Consider the following 13,128-nt stretch of genomic DNA (forward strand, 5'->3'; position numbering starts at 1 on the left):
TCAAAGGGAAACTTGAGGGGTGTCAAGCAAAAACTCAGCTGATTTCCCCTCTTTCCCCAGAATTTCCCTTGTTAGGGCAGAGATCCAGATGCAATGCCAGCTTTTATTCTGGCACTGGAAGTCTCAGCATGGGGAGTAACATGGGGTGGAGTAGGCTGCTGTGTTGGTGCTAGTGCTGGTTCTGCTGGTTGTGGTTGTCATCATGGTGGGGTTGGGGGGCGGGGAGGGAGGGCATGCTGGGGCCTGGGTGGCAGGGTGCCTGGCCTTGGGGCTGCCTGGAAAGATGTGCCGGGCCCAGTGCCTGTTAGCAGTGGGTTCTCCTAGGTTCTGTGTCAGGTCTTTGGGGTGATTCATGATGGGTAGGGGGGACATGGATGCCCTGGTGTTAGGGCTGGTGCAGGAACAGAGACCCCTTCCTCCCTTGCCTGGCTGGGGGTCACAGCTGGCCAGAAAAAGGATGCAGGGCTGGGGACAGAAGCTTTGCTGACTCTTGTCAATGACAGCTCAAAGGTGGGACCTGCCCGGTGCATGGGCAGAGCAGATGAGCTCTGGCTGAGGCTAGAGCACCACCTTGTGAAGCCTCATGGGTTGCTGGCAAAATGCAACCTACCTTGATTTGTGATAGGATTTGGTACATATTTAATAAAGCACTCTAACCTACAGCACTTTAGTCTCATTCTATATCTACCCAGGGTTAACTTAGAGCAGGAGCCACTATTTTTAAAGTGCTCTATCTGCCATGACAGTCTGTTCAGTTACAGCTGTAGAGCACTTTTTGTGCACTTATCCTGTGATAAGTGTAATGTCTGTACTTAGCCTTTGTTACTATCAGAGGTCAGTCAAAATGGGGCTCCCCTTCTTTTTGACTTTCCCCTTTTTATCTTCCTTCTCTTACTGGTTCTTATTTCTCTATTGATTATTTCACCCTTTACTGGCCCTCAATCCCAAAACTTTGTGTCCTGTTTTAGGCCTTGCAAACACTTCCTATATTTGAACAGTGTGAACAAGTCCACCAAAATTAATGGATGTACTCAGTGTTAAAGTTAAGCATATATGTAAACCTTTGTAGGATCAAGCCTTTTGTAGCTTCTACGCTTTTTTTATACTTATAGAATATCCCCCTGGACAAGCTAGTGGAAAGATAAAATAGGAATACAAAAATAAGTGGCCTTAGGGGATATATAAAGTCACATAACAGGTCTTTTATAGCTCTGATTGATAGAGTATCTACAGTTAAGTAAATCAGCAGGATATTTTTGTGATAATGCAGTCCTGAAGTAGCTAATATTGACCTTTAACTTATCATTAGGTTTCATCATTATAGTAGATGAGGCCAGTTCATAACTCTCACAGGTATTTATTAATGCAACCTATATGCAGACAAAGGGAGAAAATCATGAATGACTAAAATCCAGAATCTTTTTGGGGGTAGGTTATTTTTGTAGCCCTAAGACATATCCCATGTATTTTGAATGGTTATATGGGTCCTGAATTTAAAAGAGAATTAATCAGGTGCAACAGAATTTAGTGCCAGAATGTTCATGTTCAGCTTCCATTTAAAAAAGGAAGTTATTAGATTTAGCAAGCCTGCCCCAGTTCTTTGACTTGTATAGTGATAAAAGTCTACTACATAACCAGTTTAACTAACTAGCTAGTTTCTGGTTCTTTTTTTCTTTTCTTTTCTTTTTTTTCCGGTCAGAGTGCAAATCGATCAGAGTACACTAAGAAATCTCTAGTCTTAAAAATTTCTAACACTTGGGACTATAAGAGCTGTAAACTGCCAAATATAAGCCAGATGTAAGCTGATGTACTGTCTTCTGCTTTAGTCTATACACATATTCAATGAAACAAGCATTCTGAGAAGTATGAACTCAGTCATAACAAGGGGATGCCAATTCTCAACAATATGGTTTGTGGGTATTTGTTACATGTTCTCTAGTATGTATTATGCATATATTTACCAAAAATACATATTTAATTTTGAAAAATTGTTCAATTTTGATTGCAGTAAGGAAGAGCTACTATTACGTAAAATATATTTAAATACAACCTATCGCATGAAAAACACATTCATGGCATGCCATATATTTTATGTATCTTCCGGACAAACATATATTCACTACTGGTCCTATAAAATGCAACAAGTAGCTTATTTTATTTCTTTGACAGATGCGTGCCAAAGAGGACTTCAATTTTTTTTTTGACTCAAGAATTCAGGATTGGTTTTGGACTGATCTGAATTCCATTACCTTTTGCACTATGTGCTGAATGTCCTAAGAGGGGCTGGCAGTACAGTAACAACTGAAACTCACCTTTTGGTTTGTTTTAAGTGGCACAACCTCCAGCCCCACTCAGATTTCCTGTTTCTGCTCCAGTATGACACCCCAGCATATGCCTAGTGATGTCACATCAACCACGGAATCCCGCAGAAGCATGGAGCCAACCTACGGGTGGAGAGGGGTTGATGTAAATTCAGGCTTTGATTGAATTTATTAATTACTTAGCTACTTGGCATGGCTTTGCAAATCTACTTTCAAAACATCATGTTATGTCCCAAAGGATGTAAATTATAATAGAAGCACCCTATAGTCATGCTCCATGTTCCAACATAATTTGTGGTACAACTTGGCTGTTGTCACAGCAGAGCAGGAGACAACAACAGTATAGGTCACAGTAAGACCTGAAAAAAGAGGAAGATTGAAATATCCTTACTCATTGATTATTGACTGTCTTACAAAAGAATCCGCCTAAAAAACTGGGAGTTTTAGAAAAGATTCACTCATTATGAGTAAGGTATTTCAAATCTGGACTGAGGAGAGGTGTGATTTCATTTGATGTACTGAATGCCCCTTTAACCATTCAGCATATATTGCTAAAGATGATGAAATGTTGTAAATCTCATAATTGATTAGAAGCCCTACTGTACAAGAATGGACCAATAGGGGAATGTCTAAGTGTTTAATGGTTCCAGTTCCTTAGGGTGCACTATTTTCATGTGATTCAAGATGTCATGAAGAGAAACAACTCTTAGGGTACAAAAAGATATCATCTTTGTGGAGGAATCAGCTTTGCCAGGATGTGTCCTGGCACAGCTGATTTGATAGATGAGTAGACAGATGTTGCCTGGGGCTGTTGTCCCACAGGGAGCACCTCCTTGGGGCAGCTGAAAAGCATAGGCAGCTCCAGGCTGCCCACTCTCTCATGCCATAAACAAACAGACATCCATTGTGAAAAGGCATGATAAACTATTCCTAGGAATTGAAGCACTCACACTTTTGGGCACTTAAGGAGCAACAAGTGGCAAGGGCATCTGTTCACTTAGGTTTTATGGCAGCACAAGAAAAACATCTGCACGCTTAGACATCTAAACATATACAAGTTTCCATCAATTTATGCAGTACATGCGTTCCTGGAAAATAGCACATAAATCAAATTCGCAAAAAGCGAACCCACTGTCCCCACTCACCTCTGCTCCTGGGCTGCACTGTGCCTTGGTTCAGGCAGCTGGTGTTGGCTGCTCCCGGGGCTGCTCCAGCACGGGCTGAGGTGAGTGCAGACAAGTGAAGCCCCAGGCAATGTGAGGCACAACACTCACCCCAGTCCCAGCTGCAGCAGCCCCAGGAGTGGCCAGCTCCAGCTGCCTGCAACCACTGGGCTGCACCATGCTTCACCTGTCCCCCCACACCAGGGCTCCACTTGTCCCCACTCACCTCTGCTCCTGGGCTGCGCCGTGCCCTGGTGCAGGCAGCTGGTGTTGGTTGTTCTCGGGGCTGCATAGCCAGGGCTGGAGTGAATGCTGCACCCTGCACTGCCCAGGGCTCTGCTTGTCCACACTCACCCAGCCCATGCTGGAGTGGCCCTAGAAGCAGCCAACACCAGCTGCCTGCACCAGGGCACAGTGCAGCCCAGGAGCAGAGGTGAGTGGGGACAAGTGGAGCCCAGGCACGGGGGGACTGGCGGAGACCGGTGCAGCTCAGAGGCTGCAGGCAGCTGGCACCAGCTGTTCCCAGAGCCACTGCAGCCGGGGCTGGGGCGAGTGGGGCCATGGCCCTTTTCTCTTCCCCCACAGACTTACCTGCTTGGGAACGGGGTGGGGGGGGAGGGGAGAAGGGGAGTCTATGCTGATCGCATAAGAGCAAATTTACCTTGCATATAATGAATTATGGGTCTACATATGCTCATGGCATAAGAGCAAATTCGCATATAAAGAACCCACATAAATCAAGGGAAACCTGTATTGCCGAAATTAGTGATAACGTAAGGATGTATTTATATCATGGTTGGACTGCAATCACACAGTATAATAAAAAATGATGGATATTCACACAGGTCATTTTGGCCAGAGATCCTATAAATTTCAACAAACTAGTGAAAAAGCACAATAAATACTTAAGCCACTATGGAAATTTACCCATATGGATAAAGAACACAAAGGAACTCACATCCAGCAGATCAGGATAGAAAGCAAAGAATTACATTGATCCAAATAAAGGTTTTCATTATGCAGAATATATTGATCCAAGTTATAATTTGGCCAGGAAGGTAAAGTCACAATATTTTAAATAAGCTCGCATATATGGCATAAAATCTAGAAAAACCCAGTACAACAACAATTGTCCTTAACTTCCACAGAAACATATCAGAGATCAGGATGACCAACTCCTAAACACCATGAAGACATGGGTTCTGGACCCTCCTCCCAGCTTGTGCTCACTAGACTTTTGTGCCTTTTATCCAAAAACCATTCAATGAAAAATGAAAAAATAAAATGAAATAACTGAGACCAGGAGCTGCAACTCAGGTCTTCCTCTGTCCCAGGCCAGTGCCCTCCTCACCAGTCTATAAATCATCTGGCCTCATACCTCCCCTCATGGCTGCTAACTGGGTCAGCTTCAGCAGAAGACAGTGTTCTTGGCCCTGGCTTGTCCATGGCCTGGCAGTTAAGGCACTTTTCTGGGAAGCAGGAAAACCCCACCTTGCTAAAAAAGGTTTGGAAGGCTCCCATCCCAAGTGCCTTAACCGCTATGCTATTAGGTGAGTGGGCACTCTTCCTAGGTTATTTATATGGCTCTCCTCAGAAGTCATTTTGAGCTTTCCCTCACTGTGAGTTGGATTCATGTGTGATGCCGCTGAATAGGGGTTCCCCGCTGAAGGAACTAGAGAGGCATTTGTGTGTTTTTCTGGGTGGATTAGAAGTATTGAAGGCTGCTCCTTTTCAAAACAATTGCTATGCATCGATGAAGGTGTATTTGGGTTGGTCTCGGATGGTGCAGGAGAGTGCCCCCAGTGCATTTTCCTAAATGGATTTGGGTCACAGTCTGAGGCAGGATATGCAGTTTCTGTGGTACCTTATGCACAAAGACTTCAAGGCAGATTGAGATTTGGACCCAAGAATGTACTTTGTAGCAATTAAATTTTCTTTTCAGGTCATGCAAACACTAACCACATCTGACCTTCTACTGATTTCTTCTAGTGAAATCTAACAAGATCAGAGTTCAGATAGTGATGCTGAAGGTCAGTACAGCAGTACTTGATACAGTACTAGCAGCCAAACATAACACTGACATTAGAAAAACAATCAGTTACATTCTGCAGGAATTGATTTCTAGCTGAGTTAGAAATCGCTATCAGGAGCCTACTCCACCTACCTTATAAATCTTTGGTAGTTATCTCATACTGTGCATGTGGCTATATCTTTTTTTTTGTTGTTGCAATTATGTGGGTAATGACATAAAGCTACAATACCACTGCTTAAAAGAAAATAGTGAAGTGTTATCCAACATCCAGAATATTATTTCTTTTTCTAATACATACTAATAAAATAAACAAAACACTAATGCAGATTTGACAGAACAATTATATTGATGAATGATTATTATTAGGCTTGAATGTGCTTACCATGGTGATCCTGGAACAGGAGTAGATGCCACAGGCTTGTTGCCATTGGATGTTCTGTCATCTTCATTTACTAGTTTTAAAGAATGATCCTTGACATAGAAATAGACAAAGATTAGTCAGCAATTGAAACTGATACCCAAGAGTGCCACTAAAATACAAATTACTTTATTTTAACTGGAAGTGGATTAGACAAATCATGGTTGGTCCATTTGGTTGAATGTGACCAACAGTCTACACCTAAGCCAGCTTAGGTAAACTGAAAATATTGCATATAGAAAACTGGAGAAGTAAAGATGCTTTTGTACGTAGCACCGATAATGGTGCATCTGGGATTCTTCATATAATTTTGTCTATGTCACCACATTATCAGAAAAAAAAATATGGGCTGTGAGACTTGAAAAGTTCATAATCAGAGAGGGATTTAGCATCTGAAAAGTCACCTAAATACAAGGCAACCTAAGTTAAATGCAGACCCAAACCAAACTTGTACTTCCAGAAATGCATGAGGAAAAGTAGAATGGATAATGTTGCTTGAGTGTTACATCGACTACAAAACACTTCTGCAAGTACTGGAAGTGAAAAGTCTGTAGGAGGCAACCTGAATGGTATGTTGCTGAAACTGCTCGCGGTAAGGACTGCGTGCAGTGAGGTGGGCAAAAGGTGCTTTGCATAAGTTAATAATGGTTCTGTCACCCTTAGATGCTTACATGTAGGCATTTTCACATTACTCTGCAAATGAATGATACTGTCAAAACTGTCTCTTCTCTAGCTTCCATCAGCTATGTTACCTACTCTGAAACCATGTATATGCATATGTGTGTGTGTGTGTGCGTGTATGCATATTTGATAATGTTTCTGATGCTAACAAACCTTGCACTGATGTATTTTTGATTTATTTGGAAATACAGCTCATTCCCACAGGCAAATTCATAAACATCCCTTTATCTGGTACTCTGGAATCTACAGGTAGCAAGTGTTTAAACAGATAAGAAAAGCAATTTATCTTCCCCTTTCACTCATAATTTTCCTTCTGAGGATATTTCCTAAATCTCCAACTATGGATTATTATAAAGCTCTGTTCATCCACCTCATCTCAGCAACCATCCAACTGATAGCCATAGCACAGAAATGGGCAACCTTGCCAAATCAGGGAGAATGGACAGAGAGAATATGGCACATATTCACCATGGAAAAGGTATGGATTTTTATGCCACCTGGTTGCCATACTATAAACAGCTAATATAAGAGGGTCATAAAAGAAAAGGAGCACAGTTATACTGCGATGTGGAGGTACAAGTCTTTTAAAAATGAAAAGGCAGCCTGAGACATAGTCCCACCCTGCTTCTGAGTAAAACCTAATGGATAGCTGAGGTTGAGGGAAGTCACTGAAACATTTATATGGATAATCACAGTTTGCACCCCCAAATGTGTTACAACATTCTTTATATATGTTTTTGATATGGTTATGTGGTTGTGTTAATAAAAAATAAAGGAAAAAAGGAAAATCAATTTATAGTGGTAGCTTAAAGAAATTAATGGAAAAGAGGTAGGAGGGATAATAATAGCTGAACACAGCATTAATGCTTAAAAGAAAATCATATGATTAAAAAATAATAAGCAAGTACACAAAGCTGGTCATCTTCCAAATATTTTACAAATGCTAAGCGCTCAATAATACTTTTGAGACCTAGTGCATCCGTAGAGATAGGGGCAGATGCAGAGCCTGAGTGCTGAATGACTGAAACATTATGGCTGCATAAAGTATAATGATGCCAAAGGTGCTAGAAAGTATGGAAGGGAGAGACAAGCAAACAAAAATAAGAATGTAACAGTAATGTCTGCTATACCTTTACAGAACACTTAGGGTGGTCTCCCTGTAGTTGTGGTGTAAACCTGTGTGTGAATGGGAGGCAGCAGACTGGGTGCTCTCTCCATAGTTGTGGTGTAAACAGCACACTGGCTACACATGCCACATTTAGGAAGTGCAGTGTACGCAGATGGCAATGTATTGCATGGCATGCTGCCATAGCAGTACCTGGAGTAGCACTGTCTTCTACTCAAAGGGGACAAGCATATCAACAAGCTGGCAAGTTAAGTGCTGTTTTATACTAACTCATAGACACTCATAATTTGGTATTAGCTATTATTAATTGTTAATTTTTATAAGATCTGCATCAGGAAAGCAAGGTTTTCTATTAACTTGAAGGGAACTAGGTTCAGGTTTTTTATCCTTTAGAAGACAGTAATGAAAAAAGTATGTATAAAAAGATGTAGCTGGGTTTTTGGTTGTAGCCGTGTTGGTCTAAGGAGATAGTCCCTATGCCTGAAGAAGGGTGATTGCACCCGAAGGGTTGCAAAGCACATTTTTCCCCAACTACTCAGTTGGTCTAATAAAAGATATCACATCTACCCAAAGAACCTTGCCCATATAAAAAGACTTTACCTATGTTAATAATAATAATGCATGTAAATAATGTTTATGTATGTATATGGATATATGAAAAACATAAAGAAAACCTTTGTAATCTATTCATGTCAAATTCGTATCTATATGTAATAACTGTGTGCATGATCTTAAGAAGGGATTAACAGTACATTCATTGAGTACACATAGGATTGCAAATGGGAACACAGCAATGGCAATAAAGTGGGACATTAGAAACAAGACCAGGCTCTTATCTCTAAGGGTTTCTGGAGAAGCTCTGCACAAACACCTGGAATTTGGGAATCTATAGATATTTGATGGTGGCATTTCGGGGATCCTGATTCTCTAAACCATTTAAACTGCCATATTAAAAGACCAAAAAATCTGGGCTCTATCAAAGTGAAGGCTTCATGTCTCTGACTATTCCTGACTTGAAACAAAGGCTTCATGTCTCTGACTATTCCTGACTTGAAACAAAAGAGAGAGGGAAAGAAAGAGGAAGGAAGTCAGGAAGCCTCTACAAGACATAAGAATATCCATGGAAATAAACCATTTCTGAATTATGGGCTACTTGTTTCTTCAGTTGTCCATTGGTTGAATTTCAAACACAGATGCAAAACAGTCACACTCATTCTCTTAATTTTTCCCTCCCCCTCCCCCTCCCCCTTTTTTATGTACAAGCAGATAACAAAATCAGAACAGGAAGAAAGAAGGATGTAGATTGTCTTTTCTGTTACTAAAATAATTAGGAGGCCCACAAATACTACAGCATTGAAGGCTGCATAAAATACCCAGGAAGAGAGATTTGATAGACTGCTCACAAAACACACAGTATATGGAATAATCCTATATCAAGAGGAAAAGTTTCAGATCATGCAATAGGCCTTTGCTCACTCTCTAGTTTCTGGTATTCAATATTATTATAATATCTTTTAAAAGAAAACAAAATCTATGATACGAAACAGACCTTATTGTCATCATTCTCTGTAGGCTTAGTTTTCTTGTGACTGTGTAAAATCAAGGTCTGTGGACAGGAAGCTCTCTTTGATTCTTTGCCATTATCTGTAATGGAAAAATAATTAAAAAATTCATAATAAATGTACTATCAGTGACCCCCTGAGGTGTCTTGAGGACTTATATCCCTTAGAGAATAAACTCCCTGGTTAGACAAAGCATTACATTATTAAAAATGAGCAAATGTGCTGTTTGGTAGAACTGATCTGTCAAGTCTTCAGGGCCAAACTGCCTTAATATTTTTTTGCTTGTGGCACTAAGCTAACAGGTTCTGAAGGAACTGCTTGTGTCATGTAAGAGAACATGGAGGTGTGGGGTGAAATTACAATCTAAGTTAGGGACAGAACTGTAAACCTGCAGTGATGGAAAACAAAGCAACTTTATAAGTATTTATGGACTGGCATTGTGCTATGTGCTGATAACCTCCTACCTTAGAATGTCAACCAGGTCAGGAAAGAATGGGATGAGGAAAAACAAAAGAAAACTACATGAAGATCAAAATATTCCCCCCCCTCTACCTCCCTCCTGGCTGAAACTCTCCTGTTTCTTTCTCACTCAATGCTTTATTAAAAGAAGATCTCCCTCTTGCTCCCATTGATACCAATGATAAAACTCTTCTTGACCTTTTTAGGAACATAGATTTCATAGATTTTCAGGGTTGGAAGGGACCTCAGCAGATCATCGAGTCCGACCTCCTGCCCTGGGCAGGAAAGAGTGCGGAGATCAGACAACCCCAGCCAGGTGTTTGTCCAGTCTCTTCTTAAAGACCCCCAAGGTAGGGGAGAGCACCACCTCTCTTGGAAGCCCATTCCAGGTTCTGGTAACCTGTACCATAAAGAAGTTCTTCTTAAAGTCTAGTATATATCTGCTGTCTACCAGTTTGTGGCCATTGTTCCAGTTACTCCAAGAGGTGTCCTGGTAAACAGAGCATCTCCTATTCCTTCCTGTGCCCCCTGCCCCACTCGGTCAAATTCATAGACAGCCACCAAATCCCCTCTCAGCTTTCTCTTATGGAGGCTAAAGAGATCCAGGCCCTTCAACCTCTCCTCATAGGACCTATCCTGCAGGCCTCTAATCTTATGAGTGGCCCTCCTCTGTACCCTCTCAAGGTTATCCACATTCCTCTTGAAGTGCAGCACCCAAAACTGAACAGAGTACTCCAACTGATGCCTTACCAGTGCTGCATAAAGGGGAAGTGTCATGTCCCTAGACCAGTTTGTGATGCACCTGTTAATGCATGATAGAGTATAGTTAGCTCTATTGATCACTTCATCGCATTGCTGATTCATGTTCATCTTTGAGTCAACTATGATTCCAAGATCCCTTTGTGCTGCTGCGCTGCTTAGAATGTCCTCCCCCAATCTGTATGTGTACTAATAATTCCTTCTCTTCTGCTCTTATCCTTGTTAAACTGCATCCTATTTTGTTCTGCTCACTTTTCCAGCTTGTCCAAATCTGCCTGTATCTGCTCCCTGAGCAGATCATGTATATGTTCTTAACTGCTCAGAGCTCCTCTGAAACAGCAGTCTACAAAGTTATTGCATTTGCTGAAATATGAAGTCTAAAGTATACTAAAAATGTCTTAGGCAAATACTTAAGCAAATACTTACAGGACTGATAAAAGCTGTAAATCTGAGGAAGGCAGAGGAAATGGGCATTCAGTTAAATAGTTATTTGAAAGTGGTCCCTTGAAACAGGAGGTTCATAATTAGGTAATCTTACATACCACAGATTTCAGTCTTTTTACTGCCTAGCATCTTATGTAATCAAAATTTGCACAGGTGTAACTCAATTTACACCTGTGTAAAATGATTCTGTATTCAAAGTAAAATGCTACTTTGTATAGGAAATGACAAAAAAAAAAGGGGAAGCCATGCTCCTTTATGTATATTTCATGATACGGCAGGGTTCTTTTCTCATTTCCCTTTAATTTTACTGAACGTGGTTAACACTTTGGCATGGGTCAGAAGAGGTTATGATCACAAACTACCATATTTACTAAAATCCGAGACAAGGTTTTTCCTCCCAAACGATATTAAGTACTGCCCTGGGGAAGGTAACAGCTCAGCTCTGGCTTGGCCCTGGGCTTGAAGATGAAGCAGGAGCTGAACTGCTGCCTTCCCTAAGCCAGGGTGGGTTGTATGGAAGGGGAGAGGGCATGTGGCCAGGGGACTGTGGGGGAAACTGCACAGTGAGAGAGGGCATGCAGGGGAGACTTACCTGTGCAGCTTGGGGAGAGTGTAGAGGAGACCTGCCCCTGTCCACATGCTTGTCCCTCCTGCCCCTCTCCAGCATGTTTCTCTGCGGCCTCCCCCAGCTTACCTTCTGCTCCAGCTGTCCCCTCTAGCCCCAGACCAGTCATTGCTTTTGTCTAAATGAGCAGGGCAGCATCAGGCAGGGGCTGCCACCATGGACTGCTCTGGAGGTAGAGCAGAGCAGAAGGTAAGTGATGGGACAAATGCATGGGGTGGAGTGGCAGATATGGTGAGGGGCAGCACAGATAGCAGGGATCAGGCATATGGGGGTAAAGGGCAGGGGGACAGGCAGCAGGTGGGAGCAGGGGGCAAGGGGGTAGGCACATGCATGGGTGGGCTAGAGGCATGGGATTCAGATGGCAGGGGACAAGTGGAAAGGTAAGTGGCAGGGAAGGACAGGGTCAGATATGGCCAGGGAGTCCAATCTAAGGGGCAGAGGTCTGGCCTCTTGCCCCCTACCACTTCTTTCCTCACTGTAGCAGTGAGAGAAGGGAATGAAGATGACCTTCCATGACTTAGATTCCATCCATGGAAAACTGTAACAAATGTATACTTTTCCATGGATAGAATGTAATTACCAGGGGGTGGGTCCACCTTAAGTCCAAAGGTATCTTGGACTCAGATAAATATGGTATTTGGAGCATGAAAAGAAAAAATTATATGCCTTATGATATTCCAGACCTTGGACTACATGATTTAAGGGAACTTCTGGAGTTAAAAGTCTATGAATCTATGGAATAGGTACCATAGTATTAAGTTTAGATGTAATTTCAAACTCTGCAAAGCTCAGGGATATTTATCTATACATTTTCTCTGCTAAGCAATTTCCAGTCAAACATCATAGTAATAACATGGCAAGCAAAAATTTCCGGCAGTAGACTATATACTGACAAGTGTTACTTAATTTCCGTAGCATACATATCTGAAAATTTTGATCAAAGCGGAACAATTTGTAAAAATGGAACTAGAATGATTCAGAAATATGTCTTCCTGCAGAACTACACTATGGTGCTATAGCTATGTTCAGTAGAAATGATGGCCTATAATCTATATCTGCAACAAGTACTTTTTTATATTTACTAATTAAACTATTAATGGATCTAGTAATGAAGCTTTTCTTACTCTCTCAGGTCCTTACTCCCATACACATACATATATACATCTTCATCAGTGACTTGGATGAAGGGGTAAATAGCACCCTGTTCAAATCTGCTGATGACACTAAGATGTGGGGGGATGCGAGCACGTTAGAAGGGAGGAGTAGGCTGCAATCAGACCTAGACAGGTTACAGGGGTGGGCGGATGAGAATAGGATGGGATTCAACACCGACAAGTGCAAGGTGATGCACCTGGGGAGGAACAACCAGCACCATACCTACAGGCTGGGGAACTCCCTTCTCATCAGTACAGAGGCAGAAAAGGATCTTGGAGTCATCATTGATGCCAAGATGAACATGGGCCGACAGTGTGGGGATGCAGTCAAGAAGGCCAACCGTACCTTGTCATGCATCCACAGATGCATCTCAAGCAGGTCCA

The 13,128-nt window shown here is 41.9% G+C and overlaps 1 protein-coding gene across 1 annotated transcript in view; it reads right to left on the reverse strand.

The window, feature by feature from the left end:
* TCERG1L (transcription elongation regulator 1 like) overlaps positions 1 to 13,128 on the reverse strand; it is a 275,073-nt gene that overhangs the window by 80,176 nt on the left and 181,769 nt on the right. The window contains exons 6-7 of the mRNA XM_019502183.1: positions 9,291 to 9,385; positions 5,899 to 5,987 (exon numbers count right to left, since the gene is read on the reverse strand). Of these exons, the coding sequence (XP_019357728.1) occupies positions 5,899 to 5,987; positions 9,291 to 9,385 (184 nt within the window). The remainder of the gene's footprint in view (positions 1 to 5,898; positions 5,988 to 9,290; positions 9,386 to 13,128) is intronic.

This window comes from Gavialis gangeticus, unplaced genomic scaffold (genome assembly GCF_001723915.1).
Source record: "Gavialis gangeticus isolate Ggan-Ray unplaced genomic scaffold, GavGan_comp1, whole genome shotgun sequence".
Taxonomy (NCBI): Eukaryota; Metazoa; Chordata; order Crocodylia; family Gavialidae; genus Gavialis; species Gavialis gangeticus.